Source organism: Nerophis lumbriciformis, linkage group LG13, assembly GCF_033978685.3.
Source record: "Nerophis lumbriciformis linkage group LG13, RoL_Nlum_v2.1, whole genome shotgun sequence".
NCBI lineage: Eukaryota > Metazoa > Chordata > Actinopteri > Syngnathiformes > Syngnathidae > Nerophis > Nerophis lumbriciformis.
In genome coordinates this window covers 1,672,860-1,691,111 of record NC_084560.2, presented here as the reverse complement: position 1 = coordinate 1,691,111, position 18,252 = coordinate 1,672,860, and the positions used below count along the sequence as shown (strand labels likewise).

Genomic DNA, 18,252 nt, shown 5'->3' with positions numbered 1-18,252 from the left:
AATTTATTTTAAAATTAAAGACATACGTCCCATCCATTTTCTACCGCTTATTCCCTTTGGGGTCGCTGGAGCCTATCTCAGCTACAATCGGGCGGAAGGCGGGGTACACCCTGGACAAGTCGCCACCTCATCGCAGGGCCAACACAGATAGACAGACAACATTCACACTCACATTCACAGATATTTGCAAAAAAAAGTAAAAAAAAGTAAAAAAATAATAATAATAATAATAAAAAAATTAAAAAAAGATATTTGCAAAAAAAAAAAAAAAGCCCTTAAAAACAAAAACAGATATCTGCATCCAAATCAACAATTATAATTTCCCAGAGTGGCTGGACAGGACAGAGTAAAAAAACAAATACAAAAAAAATATCCTTAAAAAAATTACAGATATTTAAAAAACTGTTTAAAAAAATTACCCTAAAATTAATTTTAAAATTAATTTTAAAATGAAAGACAGATATTTGCAAAAAAAAGTAAAAAAAACCCCAACAAAATAAAATAAAAAAATCCCCTAAAAAATACAGATATTTGCAAATAAAAATAAAAATAAAAATAAAAAATAAATTACAAATTTCCCTAAACAATACAGATATTTGCAACAACAAAAAAAGCCCTAAAAAACAACAACAAAAACAGATATCTGCATCCAAATCAACAATTATGATTTCCCAGAGTGACGGGACAGGACAGAGTAAAAATACTAATAAAATAAAAATATCCTTAAAAAAAATACAGATATTTAAAAAACTGTTTAAAGAATTACCCTAAAATAATTTTTAAATTAAAGTCAGTTGTTTGCAAAAAAATTAACATAAAATATAAAATCCCCTAAAAAAATACAGATATTTGCAAAAAAAAATTAAATTAAAAAAAATTAATAAATTCCAAATTTCCCTAAAAAATACAGATATTTGCACACATACAAAAAAAAATCCCTAAAAAAACAACAACAAAAAAACAAATATCTGCATCCAAATCAACAGTTATGATTTCCCAGAGTGGCTGGACAGGACAGAGTAAAAAAACTAATAAAATAAAAATATCCTTAAAAAAAAATTAAAGATATTTAAAAAACGGTTTAAAAGAATTACCCTAAAATTTATTTTAAAATTAAAGACATACGTCCCATCCATTTTCTACCGCTTATTCCCTTTGGGGTCGCTGGAGCCTATCTCAGCTACAATCGGGCGGAAAGCGGGGTACACCCTGGACAAGTCGCCACCTCATCGCAAGGCCAACACAGATCACACTCACATTCACAGATATTTGCAAAAAAAAAGTAAAAAAAAAAAGAAAAGAAATCCCCTAAAAAAATACAGATATTTGCAAAAAAACAAACAAAAAAAAAATTATAAATTACAAATTTCCCTAAACAATACAGATATTTGCAGCAACAGAAAAAAGCACTAAAAAAACAACAACAAAAACAGATATCTGCATCCAAGTCAACATTTATGATTTCCCAGAGTGGCTGGACAGGACAGAGTGAAAAAAACAAATACAAAAAAAATATCGTTAAAAAAATTACAGATATTTAAAAAACTGTTTAAAAAAATTACCCTAAAATAATTTTAAGATTAAAGACAGATATTTGCAAAAGAAGTTAAAAAAAATAACAAAATAATATAAAAAATCCCTTAAACAATACAGATATTTGCAACAACAAAAAAAGCCCTAAAAAAAACAACAACAAAAACAGATATCTGCATCCAAATCAACAATTATGATTTCCCAGAGTGGCTGGACAGGACAGAGTAAAAAAACAATTTAAAATAAAAATATTCTTAAAAAAATACAGATATTTAAAAAACTGTTTAAAAAATTACCCTAAAATTAATTTTAAAATTAAAGACAGATATTTGAAAAAAAAAAGTAAAATAAAATAAATCGAATAAAAAATCCCCTAAACAATACTGATATTTGCAAAAAAATAAAAATAAAATTAATAAATTAAATATTTCCCAAAAAATAGATATTTGCAAAAAAAAAAAAAAAATTCCCTAAAAAAACAACAACAAAAACAGATATCTGCATCCAAATGAACAATTATCATTTCCCAGAGTGGCTGGACAGGACAGATTAAAAAAACAAATAAAATAAAATAAAAAAAATGTCCCTAAAAAAAAAATACAGATATTTAAAAAACTGTTTAAAAAATGACCCTAAAAAAACAAACAAAAAAAGATATCTGCATCTAAATCCACAATTCTGAATTCCCGGAGTGGCTGGACAGGACATAGTGAGAGAGAAAAAATCCCTCACTGATTTCTTTGCTGTACTTGGCTGAGAAAGTTTAAAAATGGATGAAAGTGGCAGCTATGTGGCCCTCAATGAAATCATCTTTGACACCCCTGCTGATGGATGGATGAAACCAACAATCTTGGGTGGGGGGTGCAACTCATTACTGCAGCTAATTACCAAACACAGACAGATAAAAAGAGCAGAGCCAATCAATGAGCGTGTCAAAAAGAGGTATTTAGAGGGTAAAAACTGCAGGGGAGTCTCAAAGCGTCTCCCTGGGTGACAATTCTTTCTTTCTTTTCCTCCTCCCTTGATTCTAAAATGCTCCTTTTGCATACCTACAAATGACTTCTGCAACACAGGAACATGAAGAATCCCCATGGCTGCTGCAATCTTATTAAAAAGGAGGTTATCTAAATTGGAATTATAAAGGAAGCTTTTATTTGACGGATGGCAGCATGCTATCTTCACGCCAACACAAAAGATGATGTACATTGTGTCTTCTATGAGGGCATTTATTCATTTATTTCCATCTGTCCTGTCCAGAAAAAATCCTATTGCTGATGTAGATGCAAATATATGCTGCACATATCTACTGAATGACCACAAAATATCAAGTCTGGCTTTCTCAGCCAAGTACAGCTAAGAAATCAGTGAGATATTTTTTCTCTCTCACTATGTCCTGTCCAGCCACTCTGGGAATTAAGAATTGTTGATTTAGATGCAGATATCTGTTTTGGTTTTGGTTTTTTTAGGCAAATTTTTTAAACAGTTTTTTAAATATCTGTATTTTTTTTAAGGATATTTTTTATTGTATTTGTTTTTTTTACTCTGTCCTGTCCAGCCACTCTGGGAAATCATAATTGTTGATTTGGATGCAGATATTTGTTGTTGTTGTTGTTGTTGTTTTTTAGGGAATTTGTATTTTTTTGCAAATCTCTATTTTTTAGGGAAGTTTTAAACTTATTTATTTTATTATTATTTTTTTTGCAAATATCTGTATTTAATTTGTATTGTATTATTTTTACTCTCCTGCCCAGCCACTCTGGGAAATCATAATTGTTGATTTGGATGCAGATATGTTTTATTTTTAAAAACAATTTTTTAGGGAATTTTGTTTTTATAGTTGTTGTTTTTTTTTTCAAATATCTGTATTTTTTAGGGACATTTTTAATTTATTAATTTTATTTTTATTTGATTGCAAATATCTGTATTTTTGGGGGGAAATTTTTAATTTATTATTTTTATTTTTTTGCAAATATCTGTCTTTAATTTTTATTGTATTATTTTTACTCTCCTGTCCTGCCACTTGGGGAAATCATAATTGTTGATTTGGATGCAGATATCTGTTTTATTTTTTTTTATTTTTTTTTAGGGAATTTTGTTTTTATAGTTGTTGTTTTTTTTCAAATATCTGTATTTTTAGTGAAATGTTTAATTTATTAATTTTATTTTTATGTGATTGCAAATATCTGTATTTTTTAGGGAAATTTTTAATTAATGTTTCTTTTATTTTTTTTGCAAATATCTGTCTTTAATTTTTATTGTATTTGTTTTACTCTCCTGTCCAGCCACTTGGGGAAATCATAATGGTTGATTTAGATGCAGATATCTCGTTTTTTTTTTTTACTTTCTGGCAAATGCGTTATTTTTTTATTTTTTAAAAAATTTTTTAAGGGTAATTTTTCAAATAGTTTTTCAAATCATTTTTGCAAATACCTGTATTTTTTTTTTTTTGGAACATTTCCATTTTATTTATTTTATTGGTTTTTTTTGTGTTTGTTTTTTCCCTCTCCTGTCCAGCCGCAGATATATATATATATATATATATATATATATATATATATATATATATATATATATATATATATATATATATGTATATATATATATATGTTTTTTTTTTAATATTTTAATTTTTATTATTTGTTTAATTTTTTTTAGTTTTTTGAGGGGAATTTTTTTTATTTTTATTATTTTGCAAATAACTATTTTAATTTTTTAGTTTTTATAAATAAATATTTGTTTTTATTTTTTACTCTATCCTGTCCAGCCAATTAGTAGCAAAATATTGGTATGGGGATGTGTTGTGTGTGTGTATGATTGTTTGTACATTGATGTTACATCCATGATGTCGTTCACAACAACACAACAGATGACATGTGTTGTGTGTATGATTGTTTGTACATTGATGTTACATCCATGATGACGTTCACAACAACACAACAGATGACATGTGTTGTGTGTGTATGATTGTTCTTGCTAGTTTTAGCTTCCTGTTTCAAGTGGTTGTCTCCACATTGCAGGGTGGGGCGGTTGAGCGTTTCATGGATAAATGAGCGCTTCACTCACATTTATGTAAACATCCCTGATATTCTGCCTTTAACAGCAAATTCCATTTTATTGGCCAATTGTGTGATTATGTGCGTGCTAATTCCTTCAAATTGTGCGCAACAATGATGTGATCCCAGATGAAGACGCTACCAAAACACAAATGAGTGTCAATGTTGTCAGCACTAAAGTGGACTTGGTGTTGTCATGACAACAGCAGAGCATGGGGGATGTTGCAGGGGGAGCAGCTGTTAGTTGGGGGGTGGAGCTTGGAAATGGGGCATTGTGGGTAAACTAGGCACTTAGGGGGGAAAATCACGTGACCACAAATGGTGCCCATAATGGACCCGTCTTTTTCCATACTTGACACACACGCGCACACACACACACACTCACAGACTCACACACGCACACTCACACACACACACACTCACTCACTTACTCACACGCACACTCACACACACTCAAACGCACACACACACACACGCACACACTCATGCAGGGAGGAAGGTGAAGTAGGTCTGGGTTCTCACTCCGAAAATGTTATGCAGGCAGGAAGGTGAAGTAGGTCTGGGTTCTCACTCCCAATATGTCATGCAGGGAGTAAGGTGAAGTAGGTCTGGGTTCTCACTCCCAATACGTCATGCAGGGAGGAAGGTGAAGTAGGTCTGGGTTCTCACTCCCAATACGTCATGCAGGGAGGAAGGTGAAGTAGGTCTGGGTTCTCACTCCCAATATGTCATGCAGGGAGGAAGGTGAAGTAGGTCGGGGTTCTCACTCCCAATATGTCATGCAGGGAGGAAGGTGAAGTAGGTCTGGGTTCTCACTTTAGATCATCTTGTGCTTTGGCTGCAGTGGTGGTGAGTCGGCAGCAGAGGCGAGTCCAGCTGATGCGCATCCGGCAGCGAGAAGAGAAGCTGAGGAAGGAGAAGAAGAAGAAGAAGAAGGTGCACCACCCACAGTACCACCACCCCGCCAACACCTCGCAGGCGCCCAAAGCCCCGCCTCCTCACGCCGAGCCCGGCCTCCATCGCAAGCCACTCCCCAAGAAGCGCCTGGAAGGAGACGTGCTGTCAGCGGTAAGATGTGTCCATCTTCAACATCTGGCAACCAAACACATTCTTTTTCGTGTGTTTTATTTGTTTTGAGGAAGCTCCTCCCCCTCCACAACAAAATGTGTATTAGTGTTGAGGAAGCTCCTCCCCCTCCACAACAAAATGTGTATTATTTGTGTTGAGGAAGCTCCTCCCCCTCCACAACAAAATGTGTATTATTTGTGTTGAGGAAGCTCCTCCCCCTCCACAACAAAACGTGTATTATTTGTGTTGAGGAAGCTCCTCCCCCTCCACAACAAAACGTGTATTTGTGTTGAGGAAGCTCCTCCCCCTCCACAACAAAACGTGTATTGTGTTGAGGAAGCTCCTCCCCCTCCACAACAAAACGTGTATTATTTGTGTTGAGGAAGCTCCTCCCCCTCCACAACAAAATGTGTATTTTTTGTGTTGGGGAAGCTCCTCCCCCTCCACAACAAAATGTGTATTGTGTTGAGGAAGCTCCTCCCCCTCCACAAAAAAATGTGTATTGTGTTGAGGAAGCTCCTCCCCCTCCACAACAAAACGTGTAGTATTTGTGTTGAGGAAGCTCCTCCCCCTCCACAACAAAACATGTATTATTTGTGTTGAGGAAGCTCCTCCCCCTCCACAACAAAACGTGTATTATTTGTGTTGAGGAAGCTCCTCCCCCTCCACAACAAAACGTGTTTTATTTGTGTTGAGGAAGCTCCTCCCCCTCCACAACAAAACGTGTTTTATTTGTGTTGAGGAAGCTCCTCCCCCTCCACAACAAAACGTGTATTATTTGTGTTGAGGAAGCTCCTCCCCCTCCACAACAAAACGTGTATTATTTGTGTTGAGGAAGCTCCTCCCCCTCCACAACAAAATGTGTATTATTTGTGTTGGGGAAGCTCCTCCCCCTCCACAACAAAATGTGTATTTGTGTTGAAGCTCCTCCCCCTCCACAACAAAATGTGTATTGTGTTGAGGAAGCTCCTCCCCCTCCACAACAAAATGTGTATTATTTGTGTTGAGGAAGCTCCTCCCCCTCCACAACAAAATGTGTATCAATTTGTGTTGAGGAAGCTCCTCCCCCTCCACAACAAAATGTGTATTATTTGTGTTGAGGAAGCTCCTCCCCCTCCACAACAAAATGTGTATTAATTTGTGTTGCGGAAGCTCCTCCACCTCCACAACAAAACGTGTATTATTTGTGTTGAGGAAGCTCCTCCCCCTCCACAACGAAACGTGTATTTGTGTTGAGGAAGCTCCTCCCCCTCCACAACAAAACGTGTATTATTTGTGTTGAGGAAGCTCCCCCCCCTCCACAACAAAATGTGTATTATTTGTGTTGAGGAAGCTCCTCCCCCTCCACAACAAAATGTGTATTAATTTGTGTTGAGGAAGCTCCTCCCCCTCCACAACAAAATGTGTATTATTTGTGTTGAGGAAGCTCCTCCCCCTCCACAACAAAATGTGTATTAATTTGTGTTGCGGAAGCTCCTCCACCTCCACAACAAAACGTGTATTGTGTTGAGGAAGCTCCTCCCCCTCCACAACAAAATGTGTATTATTTGTGTTGAGGAAGCTCCTCCCCCTCCACAACAAAACGTATATTATTTGTGTTGAGGAAGCTCCTCCCCCTCCACAACAAAACGTGTATTATTTGTGTTGAGGAAACTCCTCCCCCTCCACAACAAAATGTGTATTATTTGTGTTGAGGAAGCTCCTCCCCCTCCACAACAAAACGTGTATTATTTGTGTTGAGGAAACTCCTCCCCCTCCACAACAAAATGTGTATTATTTGTGTTGAGGAAGCTCCTCCCCCTCCACAACAAAATGTGTATTATTTGTGTTGAGGAAGCTCCTCCCTCTCCACAACAAAATGTGTATTATTTGTGTTGAGGAAGCTCCTCCCCCTTCACAACAAAACGTATATTATTTGTGTTGAGGACGCTCCTCCCCCTCCACAACAAAACGTATATTATTTGTGTTGAGGAAGCTCCTCCCCCTCCACAACAAAACGTGTATTATTTGTGTTGAGGAAGCTCCTCCCCCTCCACAACAAAACGTATATTATTTGTGTTGAGGAAGCTCCTCCCCCTCCACAAAAAAACGTGTATTATTTGTGTTGAGGAAGCTCCTCCCCCTCCACAACAAAATGTGTATTATTTGTGTTGAGGAAGCTCCTCCCCCTCCACAACAAAACGTGTATTATTTGTGTTGAGGAAGCTCCTCCCCCTCCACAACAAAACGTGTATTATTTGTGTTGAGGAAGCTCCTCCCCCTCCACAACAAAACGTGTATTATTTGTGTTGAGGAAGCTCCTCCCCCTCCACAACAAAATGTGTATTATTTGTGTTGAGGAAGCTCCTCCCTCTCCACAACAAAATGTGTATTATTTGTGTTGAGGAAGCTCCTCCCCCTCCACAACAAAACGTGTATTGTGTTGAGGAAGCTCCTCCCCCTCCACAACAAAATGTGTATTATTTGTGTTGAGGAAGCTCCTCCCCCTCCACAACAAAACGTATATTATTTGTGTTGAGGAAGCTCCTCCCCCTCCACAACAAAACGTATATTATTTGTGTTGAGGAAGCTCCTCCCCCTCCACAACAAAACGTGTATTTGTGTTGAGGAAGCTCCTCCCCCTCCACACCAAAATGTGTATTATTTGTGTTGAGGAAGCTCCTCCCCCTCCACAACAAAATGTGTATTATTTGTGTTGAGGAAGCTCCTCTCCCTCCACAACAAAACGTGTATTATTTGTGTTAAGGAAGCTCCTCCCCCTCCACAACAAAACGTGTATTATTTGTGTTGAGGAAGCTCCTCCCCCTCCACAACAAAACGTGTATTGTGTTAAAGAAGCTCCTCCCCCTCCCCAACAAAACGTGTATTATTTGTGTTGAGGAAGCTCCTCCCCCTCCACAACAAAATGTGTATTACTTGTGTTGAGGAAGCTCCTCCCCCTCCACAACAAAATGTGTATTATTTGTGTTGAGGAAGCTCCTCCCCCTCCACAACATAATGTGTATTATTTGTGTTGAGGAAGCTCCTCCCCCTCCACAACAAAATGTGTATTATTTGTGTTGAGGAAGCTCCTCCCCCTCCACAACAAAATGTGTATCAATTTGTGTTGAGGAAGCTCCTCCCCCTCCACAACAAAATGTGTATTATTTGTGTTGAGGAAGCTCCTCCCCCTCCACAACAAAATGTGTATTAATTTGTGTTGCGGAAGCTCCTCCACCTCCACAACAAAACGTGTATTATTTGTGTTGAGGAAGCTCTTCCGCCTCCACAACAAAACGTGTATTATTTGTGTTGAGGAAGCTCCTCCCCCTCCACAACGAAACGTGTATTTGTGTTGAGGAAGCTCCTCCCCCTCCACAACAAAATGTGTATTATTTGTGTTGAGGAAGCTCCTCCCCCTCCACAACAAAATGTGTATTATTTGTGTTGAGGAAGCTCCTCTCCCTCCACAACAAAACGTGTATTATTTGTGTTGAGGAAGCTCCTCCCCCTCCACAACAAAACGTGTATTATTTGTGTTGAGGAAGCTCTTCCGCCTCCACAACAAAACGTGTATTATTTGTGTTGAGGAAGCTCCTCCCCCTCCACAACGAAACGTGTATTTGTGTTGAGGAAGCTCCTCCCCCTCCACAACAAAATGTGTATTATTTGTGTTGAGGAAGCTCCTCCCCCTCCACAACAAAATGTGTATTATTTGTGTTGAGGAAGCTCCTCTCCCTCCACAACAAAACGTGTATTATTTGTGTTGAGGAAGCTCCTCCCCCTCCACAACAAAACGTGTATTGTGTTAAAGAAGCTCCTCCCCCTCCCCAACAAAACGTGTATTATTTGTGTTGAGGAAGCTCCTCCCCCTCCACAACAAAATGTGTATTACTTGTGTTGAGGAAGCTCCTCCCCCTCCACAACAAAATGTGTATTATTTGTGTTGAGGAAGCTCCTCCCCCTCCACAACATAATGTGTATTATTTGTGTTGAGGAAGCTCCTCCCCCTCCACAACAAAATGTGTATTATTTGTGTTGAGGAAGCTCCTCCCCCTCCACAACAAAATGTGTATCAATTTGTGTTGAGGAAGCTCCTCCCCCTCCACAACAAAATGTGTATTATTTGTGTTGAGGAAGCTCCTCCCCCTCCACAACAAAATGTGTATTAATTTGTGTTGCGGAAGCTCCTCCACCTCCACAACAAAACGTGTATTATTTGTGTTGAGGAAGCTCTTCCGCCTCCACAACAAAACGTGTATTATTTGTGTTGAGGAAGCTCCTCCCCCTCCACAACGAAACGTGTATTTGTGTTGAGGAAGCTCCTCCCCCTCCACAACAAAATGTGTATTATTTGTGTTGAGGAAGCTCCTCCCCCTCCACAACAAAATGTGTATTATTTGTGTTGAGGAAGCTCCACTCCCTCCACAACAAAACGTGTATTATTTGTGTTGAGGAAGCTCCTCCCCCTCCACAACAAAACGTGTATTATTTGTGTTGAGGAAGCTCCTCCCCCTCCACAACAAAACGTGTATTGTGTTAAAGAAGCTCCTCCCCCTCCCCAACAAAACGTGTATTATTTGTGTTGAGGAAGCTCCTCCCCCTCCACAACAAAATGTGTATTACTTGTGTTGAGGAAGCTCCTCCCCCTCCACAACGAAATGTGTATTATTTGTGTTGAGGAAGCTCCTCCCCCTCCACAACATAATGTGTATTATTTGTGTTGAGGAAGCTCCTCCCCCTCCACAACAAAATGTGTATCAATTTGTGTTGAGGAAGCTCCTCCCCCTCCACAACAAAATGTGTATTATTTGTGTTGAGGAAGCTCCTCCCCCTCCACAACAAAATGTGTATTAATTTGTGTTGCGGAAGCTCCTCCACCTCCACAACAAAACGTGTATTATTTGTGTTGAGGAAGCTCTTCCGCCTCCACAACAAAACGTGTATTATTTGTGTTGAGGAAGCTCCTCCCCCTCCACAACGAAACGTGTATTTGTGTTGAGGAAGCTCCTCCCCCTCCACAACAAAACGTGTATTATTTGTGTTGAGGAAGCTCCCCCCCCTCCGCAACAAAACGTGTATTGTGTTAAAGAAGCTCCTCCCCCTCCACTACAAAATGTGTATTATTTGGGTTGAGGAAGCTCCTCCCCCTCCACAACAAAATGTGTATTATTTGTGTTGAGGAAGCTCCTCCCCCTCCACAACAAAATGTGTATTATTTGTGTTGAGGAAGCTCCTCCCCCTCCACAACAAAATGTGTATTATTTGTGTTGAGGAAGCTCCTCCCCCTCCACAACAAAACGTGTATTATTTGTGTTGAGGAAGCTCCTCCCCCTCCACAACAAAACGTGTATTATTTGTGTTGAGGAAGCTCCTCCCCCTCCACAACAAAACGTGTATTATTTGTGTTGAGGAAGCTCCTCCCCCTCCACAATAAAACGTGTATTATTTGTGTTGAGGAAGCTCCTCCCCCTCCACAACAAAATGTGTATTATTTGTGTTGAGGAAGCTCCTCTCCCTCCACAACAAAACGTGTATTATTTGTGTTGAGGAAGCTCCTCCCCCTCCACAACAAAACGTGTATTATTTGTGTTGAGGAAGCTCCTCCCCCTCCACAACAAAACGTGTATTGTGTTAAAGAAGCTCCTCCCCCTCCCCAACAAAACGTGTATTATTTGTGTTGAGGAAGCTCCTCCCCCTCCACAACAAAATGTGTATTACTTGTGTTGAGGAAGCTCCTCCCCCTCCACAACAAAATGTGTATTATTTGTGTTGAGGAAGCTCCTCCCCCTCCACAACATAATGTGTATTATTTGTGTTGAGGAAGCTCCTCCCCCTCCACAACAAAATGTGTATTATTTGTGTTGAGGAAGCTCCTCCCCCTCCACAACAAAATGTGTATCAATTTGTGTTGAGGAAGCTCCTCCCCCTCCACAACAAAATGTGTATTATTTGTGTTGAGGAAGCTCCTCCCCCTCCACAACAAAATGTGTATTAATTTGTGTTGCGGAAGCTCCTCCACCTCCACAACAAAACGTGTATTATTTGTGTTGAGGAAGCTCTTCCGCCTCCACAACAAAACGTGTATTATTTGTGTTGAGGAAGCTCCTCCCCCTCCACAACGAAACGTGTATTTGTGTTGAGGAAGCTCCTCCCCCTCCACAACAAAATGTGTATTATTTGTGTTGAGGAAGCTCCTCCCCCTCCACAACAAAATGTGTATTATTTGTGTTGAGGAAGCTCCTCTCCCTCCACAACAAAACGTGTATTATTTGTGTTGAGGAAGCTCCTCCCCCTCCACAACAAAACGTGTATTATTTGTGTTGAGGAAGCTCTTCCGCCTCCACAACAAAACGTGTATTATTTGTGTTGAGGAAGCTCCTCCCCCTCCACAACGAAACGTGTATTTGTGTTGAGGAAGCTCCTCCCCCTCCACAACAAAATGTGTATTATTTGTGTTGAGGAAGCTCCTCCCCCTCCACAACAAAATGTGTATTATTTGTGTTGAGGAAGCTCCTCTCCCTCCACAACAAAACGTGTATTATTTGTGTTGAGGAAGCTCCTCCCCCTCCACAACAAAACGTGTATTATTTGTGTTGAGGAAGCTCCTCCCCCTCCACAACAAAACGTGTATTGTGTTAAAGAAGCTCCTCCCCCTCCCCAACAAAACGTGTATTATTTGTGTTGAGGAAGCTCCTCCCCCTCCACAACAAAATGTGTATTACTTGTGTTGAGGAAGCTCCTCCCCCTCCACAACAAAATGTGTATTATTTGTGTTGAGGAAGCTCCTCCCCCTCCACAACATAATGTGTATTATTTGTGTTGAGGAAGCTCCTCCCCCTCCACAACAAAATGTGTATTATTTGTGTTGAGGAAGCTCCTCCCCCTCCACAACAAAATGTGTATCAATTTGTGTTGAGGAAGCTCCTCCCCCTCCACAACAAAATGTGTATTATTTGTGTTGAGGAAGCTCCTCCCCCTCCACAACAAAATGTGTATTAATTTGTGTTGCGGAAGCTCCTCCACCTCCACAACAAAACGTGTATTATTTGTGTTGAGGAAGCTCTTCCGCCTCCACAACAAAACGTGTATTATTTGTGTTGAGGAAGCTCCTCCCCCTCCACAACAAAACGTGTATTGTGTTGAGGAAGCTCCTCCCCCTCCACAACAAAATGTGTATTATTTGTGTTGAGGAAGCTCCTCCCCCTCCACAACAAAATGTGTATTATTTGTGTTGAGGAAGCTCCTCCCCCTCCACAAAAAAATGTGTATTATTTGTGTTGAGGAAGCTCCTCCCCCTCCACAACAAAACGTGTATTATTTGTGTTGAGGAAGCTCCTCCCCCTCCACAACAAAATGTGTATTATTTGTGTTGAGGAAGCTCCTCCCCCTCCACAACAAAATGTGTATTATTTGTGTTGAGGAAGCTCCTCCCCCTCCCCAACAAAACGTGTATTATTTGTGTTGAGGAAGCTCCTCCCCCTCCACAACAAAATGTGTATTATTTGTGTTGAGGAAGCTCCTCCCCCTCCACAACAAAACGTGTATTTGTGTTGAGGAAGCTCCTCCCCCTCCACAACAAAACGTGTATTATTTGTGTTGAGGAAGCTCCTCCCCCTCCACAACAAAACGTGTATTGTGTTAAAGAAGCTCCTCCCCCTCCACAACAAAATGTGTATTATTTGTGTTGAGGAAGCTCCTCCCCCTCCACAGCAAAACGTGTATTATTTGTGTTGAGGAAGCTCCTCCCCCTCCACAACAAAACGTGTATTATTTGTGTTGAGGAAGCTCCTCCCCCTCCACAACAAAACGTGTATTATTTGTGTTGAGGAAGCTCCTCCCCCTCCACAACAAAATGTGTATTTGTGTTGAGGAAGCTCCTCCCCCTCCACAACAAAACGTGTATTATTTGTGTTGAGGAAGCTCCTCCCCCTCCACAACAAAATGTGTATTATTTGTGTTGAGGAAGCTCCTCTCCCTCCACAACAAAATGTGTATTATTTGTGTTGAGGAAGCTCCTCCCCCTCCACAAAAAAATGTGTATTTGTGTTGAGGAAGCTCCTCCCCCTCCACAACAAAACGTGTATTGTGTTAAAGAAGCTCCTCCCCCTCCACAACAAAATGTGTATTATTTGTGTTGAGGAAGCTCCTCCCCCTCCACAACAAAACGTGTATTATTTGTGTTGAGGAAGCTCCTCCCCCTCCACAACAAAACGTGTATTTGTGTAAGCTTAAATTGCTCTCGGAACAATTCTGACAATCATTTAGAAGTGGTTACAAAGTTAGGTTGATTAGGGTGTGGCATTGAAAGTCAAGTACAGACTGTTTGATGGCGAGGAGCACTTTTCGCCACCCGCTACGAATGAGTACAAAAAGGTGCGCTCCCATCCGTAGTGGGCGGAAAAACGCCAAACTACCCTAACTGCACTTCAGATGATCGGATCTCCTTCCGAGCTGATACAGTATCAGGCTTTAAGGTCGGAGTCTGATCGTGAGAAAACATCGATATCAACACCAAAATCGCCCGATTGTGGCAGAAAATTATAACGGTCCTAAGTCCCTTCGAATTGCTCCGAACTTTCCCCAGGGATCAATAAAGTACTTTCTATTCTATTCTATTCTAATTGTCCACGGTGGGTTGGGGCGTTGGTAAAGACTAGACTGCTTAGATTTAAAGGCACTAATATCGCCCAAAACTTGTAACAGTCATAACTTCTTTCCACGTGATCCGATCTTCCTGAAACATTCAATGGTGGGTCGGGCATTGGCAAGAACCTGACTGCCAGTGTCATCCGTGCCCGCCAACTCGCCTGAACCCCCTCGACCCTGCTTTTGATTTCTTGTGGCCATGCTCTCAAGCCGCTGCCGCAGTTTCAGGGACAGACAAACGGGGACCCGATTTGTACCCATCCGTAGTGGCCGGCCAAAACTGCCCTTTGCCATAAACCGCCAAACTGTCCTTACTGCACTTAAGATTGGATCTCTTTCTGAGCTGATGCAGTACGAGGCTTTTAGGTCTGGTTCTGATCGTGAGCAAACATCGATATCAAGACGAATATCGCCCGATTGTGGCGGAAAATTTTAATTGTCTTAAGTCCCTTCGACATGCTCCGATCTTTCCGAAATTGTCCATGGTGGGTCGGGGCGTTGAGAAAGACTAGACTGCTTGACTTTAAAGGCACTAATATCGCCCGAAACTTGTAGCAGTCATAACTTCTTTCCACGTGATCCGATCTTCCTGAAACTTTGGATGGTGGGTCAGGCATTGGCAAAAACCTGACTGCCTGTGTCATCCATGCCTGCCAACTTGCCTGAACACTCTCGACCCTGCTTTTGATTTCTTGTGGGCATACTCTTGAACCGCTGCCGTGTGTGCGTCCGCAGAGCTACATTCGCAGTTTCAGGGACAGACAAACGATGACCCGATTTGTACCCATCCGTAGTGGGCGGAAAAACTGCTCTTTGCCATTAAACCGCCAAACTGTCCTTACTGCACTTCAGATGATTGGATCTCCTTCCGAGCTGCTTCAGTACCAGGCTTTAAGGTTGGGGTTTGATCGTAAGCAAACATCGATATCAACAATAATATCGTACAATTGTGGCGGAAAATTCTAACGGTCTTTAGTCCCTTCAACATGCTCTGATCTTCCCGTAATTGTCCATGGTGTGTTGGGGCATTGGGAAAGACTAGACTGCTTGACTTTAAAGGCACTAATATCGCCCCTTTGTGTTGGAAACTTGTAACCGTCATAACTTATTTCCACGTGATCCAATCTTCCTGGACCTTTCGATGGTGGGTCGAGCATTGGCAAGAACCTGACTGCCTGTGTCATCCGTGCCCGCCTACTCGCCTGAACCCTCTCGACCCTGCTTTTAATTTCATGCTCTCAAGCCGCTGCCGTGTGTGTGTCCGCAGAGCTACATCCGCAGTTTCAGGGACAGACAAACGGACAGACGAGCGTACTCCCAGAGTCGAATGATGAGCCGCTCCAGGATGGCTGGACTCGACTATGACTGCGGCTCCCAAGTACCACTCACAGTGCCCTCCGGACCACCCGTTCGCATCTGATAACTGCAAGGCACAGACCCTCCCAAGGCTGACTGTGGCCAAGGTGGTCGGCCATGTTGGAGGTTGTGTTGACGCAGCCTGTTTCGCCTTTTCAAAACGTAAAGCCACAAGAGAACCCAGAAGTGCATGCCATTGAAGCCACGGCACCTTGGTCGTTGGATGGAAACCTCCGTCACGCCATCTGAGAGATGCCGGGAGCATGGACTTGCCAGGTGCAATTTTTATTTCAGGTCTGCTCAACTTGTTGTTTGTTTGTCAAGGGAAGCTGCCACTGCCTTCAGAAGCTGCAGGATGAGGAAGGTACAGTCCAGAACATTCCTTCGTCTTCTCTTTTGCAAGACCTTCTGAACTCATCTGTCGACCCTCGGTCTCTACCGTAGTGCACAAACATGTCAATGTAATCCTTTTGACTTGTTTTTACTTCAATTCAATGAAAAACTAATGTTTGTCAAAATAAACCGGGTTAGTTTATGCCTCAGCCCTCACTTAAAGCCTGGGTGAAGAATGCATTACTGACCTGATAAGACCCGATAGTTTGGAAGATGCAGTTTTACCTGCTCACAGGTTCTACCTGGTGGTTGTTTGAGCGCACAGCAGCTAGTCCTGGACACATTGACCAACCCCCGCCCCTTAGTGCTTCAGTCACAAGGAGGATTTTCCAGGGAACGAGGCAAAAACTAACCCAGACGCCCTGTCCAAGACAGAAACAATTAAATAAACACATGCTGGTGTTCTGTCGAAATGAGCCGCTTCGCCCAAAAAAGCTACCGGTTGCATAATTCCAAAAAATGCTACCTTAAGTTTCGAAACGTCAATTTAGATACCAAATAACACTCTCACTGCAGAGTGGCTATGATTGAGTTATTAATACCACAGAGTGGTTGCACATTCCGAGAGGTATCAAAGAATGCTCCCACACCCGCATGGTAGTCGGGCACGACTCTTATGGTCGTAGTTCCTCTCTGAACACGCAACCTTTTGTTTTCACGACAACTGCTGTTGTTGAAACCAGGGGTGCCCAAAGTTTCTGCATCCGAGGTCCAAAGTGTCCCTAAACCGAACGGCCATTTTTACCATGTGATTCTCCCCGAGTGAGGAGACTAGCCTCGGCACAATTCTAGAGACTGAGCTGCTACTTGTTTTGTTTTTAGAAGTTGTTGTTGGTACCAGTCATGATTTTACCATACATTTCGGTGACCGAGATGCCAGGTTTTTACGGTAAAATCTACTGATTTTTTTTGCTAGCCACCTTTTGGCGGGCCGAATGAAATGAAACAACTGGTCAAATTTGGCCCGCGGGCCCCACTTTAGGCGTCCCTCGTTGAAACGGTGATTTATAAAGATGAAAATATAGGCTTGCATCGTTAGCATCAATGTCAACTTCCTCGCGCTGTAATTGTATACATGCTTCCTGGTCAGAAGACACCATGAAACATCCATCTGAGGGTGGCGGGGGTTGCTGGAGCCTATCCCAACTATGTTTACAAACGATTACGGAACTTTAGATGCTAAATTAGCTCATTTCGACAGAACACAGCTGATCATGATCAAAGCACTGCCATGAAGTGGTGCAGACACACAAGTGGAGAGTGAAGGGATGGTATGCAACATTGAAATGTAATTAAGTCTGGGTTTGGGTTGTTTTGGACCATACATGTGATGTTTACATACCATACATGGACCATGCATGTGATGTTTGCATACCACACGTTACATTGAAATGTAATTAAGTCTGGGTTTGGGTTGTTTTGGACCATACATGTGATGTTTACATACCATACATGGACCATGCATGTGATGTTTGCATACCACATGTTACATTGAAATGTAATTAAGTCTGGGTTTGGGTTGTTTTGGACCATACATGTGATGTTTACATACCATACATGGACCATACATGTGATGTTTACATACCACATGTTACATTGAAATGTAAGTAAGTCTGGGTTTGGGTTGTTTCGGACCATACATGTGATGTTTGCATACCACATGTTACATTGAAATGTAATTAAGTCTGGGTTTGGGTTGTTTTGGACCATACATGTGATGTTTACATACCATACATGGACCATACATGTGATGTTTACATACCACATGTTACATTGAAATGTAAGTAAGTCTGGGTTTGGGTTGTTTCGGACCATACATGTGATGTTTACATACCATACATGGACCATACATGCGATGTTTACATACCACATGTTACATTGAAATGTAATTAAGTCTGGTTTTGGGTTGTTTTGGACCATACATGTGATGTTTACATACCACATGTTACAGTGAAATGTGATTATTTCTGGGTTTGGGTTGTTTTGGACCATACATGTGATGTTTACATACCATACATGGACCATGCATGTGATGTTTACATACCACATGTTACATTGAAATGTAATTAAGTCTGGGTTTGGGTTGTTTTGGACCATTCATGTGATGTTTACATACCATACATGGACCATACATGTGATGTTTGCATACCACATGTTACATTGAAATGCAATTAAGTCTGGGTTTGGCTTGTTTTGGACCATTCATGTGATGTTTACATAC

At 41.0% G+C, this 18,252-nt stretch overlaps 1 protein-coding gene across 4 annotated transcripts in view; it reads left to right on the top strand.

Annotated features, from left to right (window-relative positions):
- The window catches only part of tmem198aa (transmembrane protein 198aa), a 71,377-nt gene extending 54,043 nt beyond the window's left edge, over positions 1–17,334 (top strand). For all 4 annotated transcript variants that reach the window (XM_061971809.1, XM_061971810.1, XM_061971812.1 and 1 more), the window contains 2 exons: positions 5,431–5,654; positions 15,550–17,334. In XM_061971809.1, the coding sequence (XP_061827793.1) occupies positions 5,431–5,654; positions 15,550–15,702 (377 nt within the window). In that variant the 3' untranslated portion in view covers positions 15,703–17,334. The remainder of the gene's footprint in view (positions 1–5,430; positions 5,655–15,549) is intronic.
- Positions 17,335–18,252: the final 918 nt, after the last annotated feature.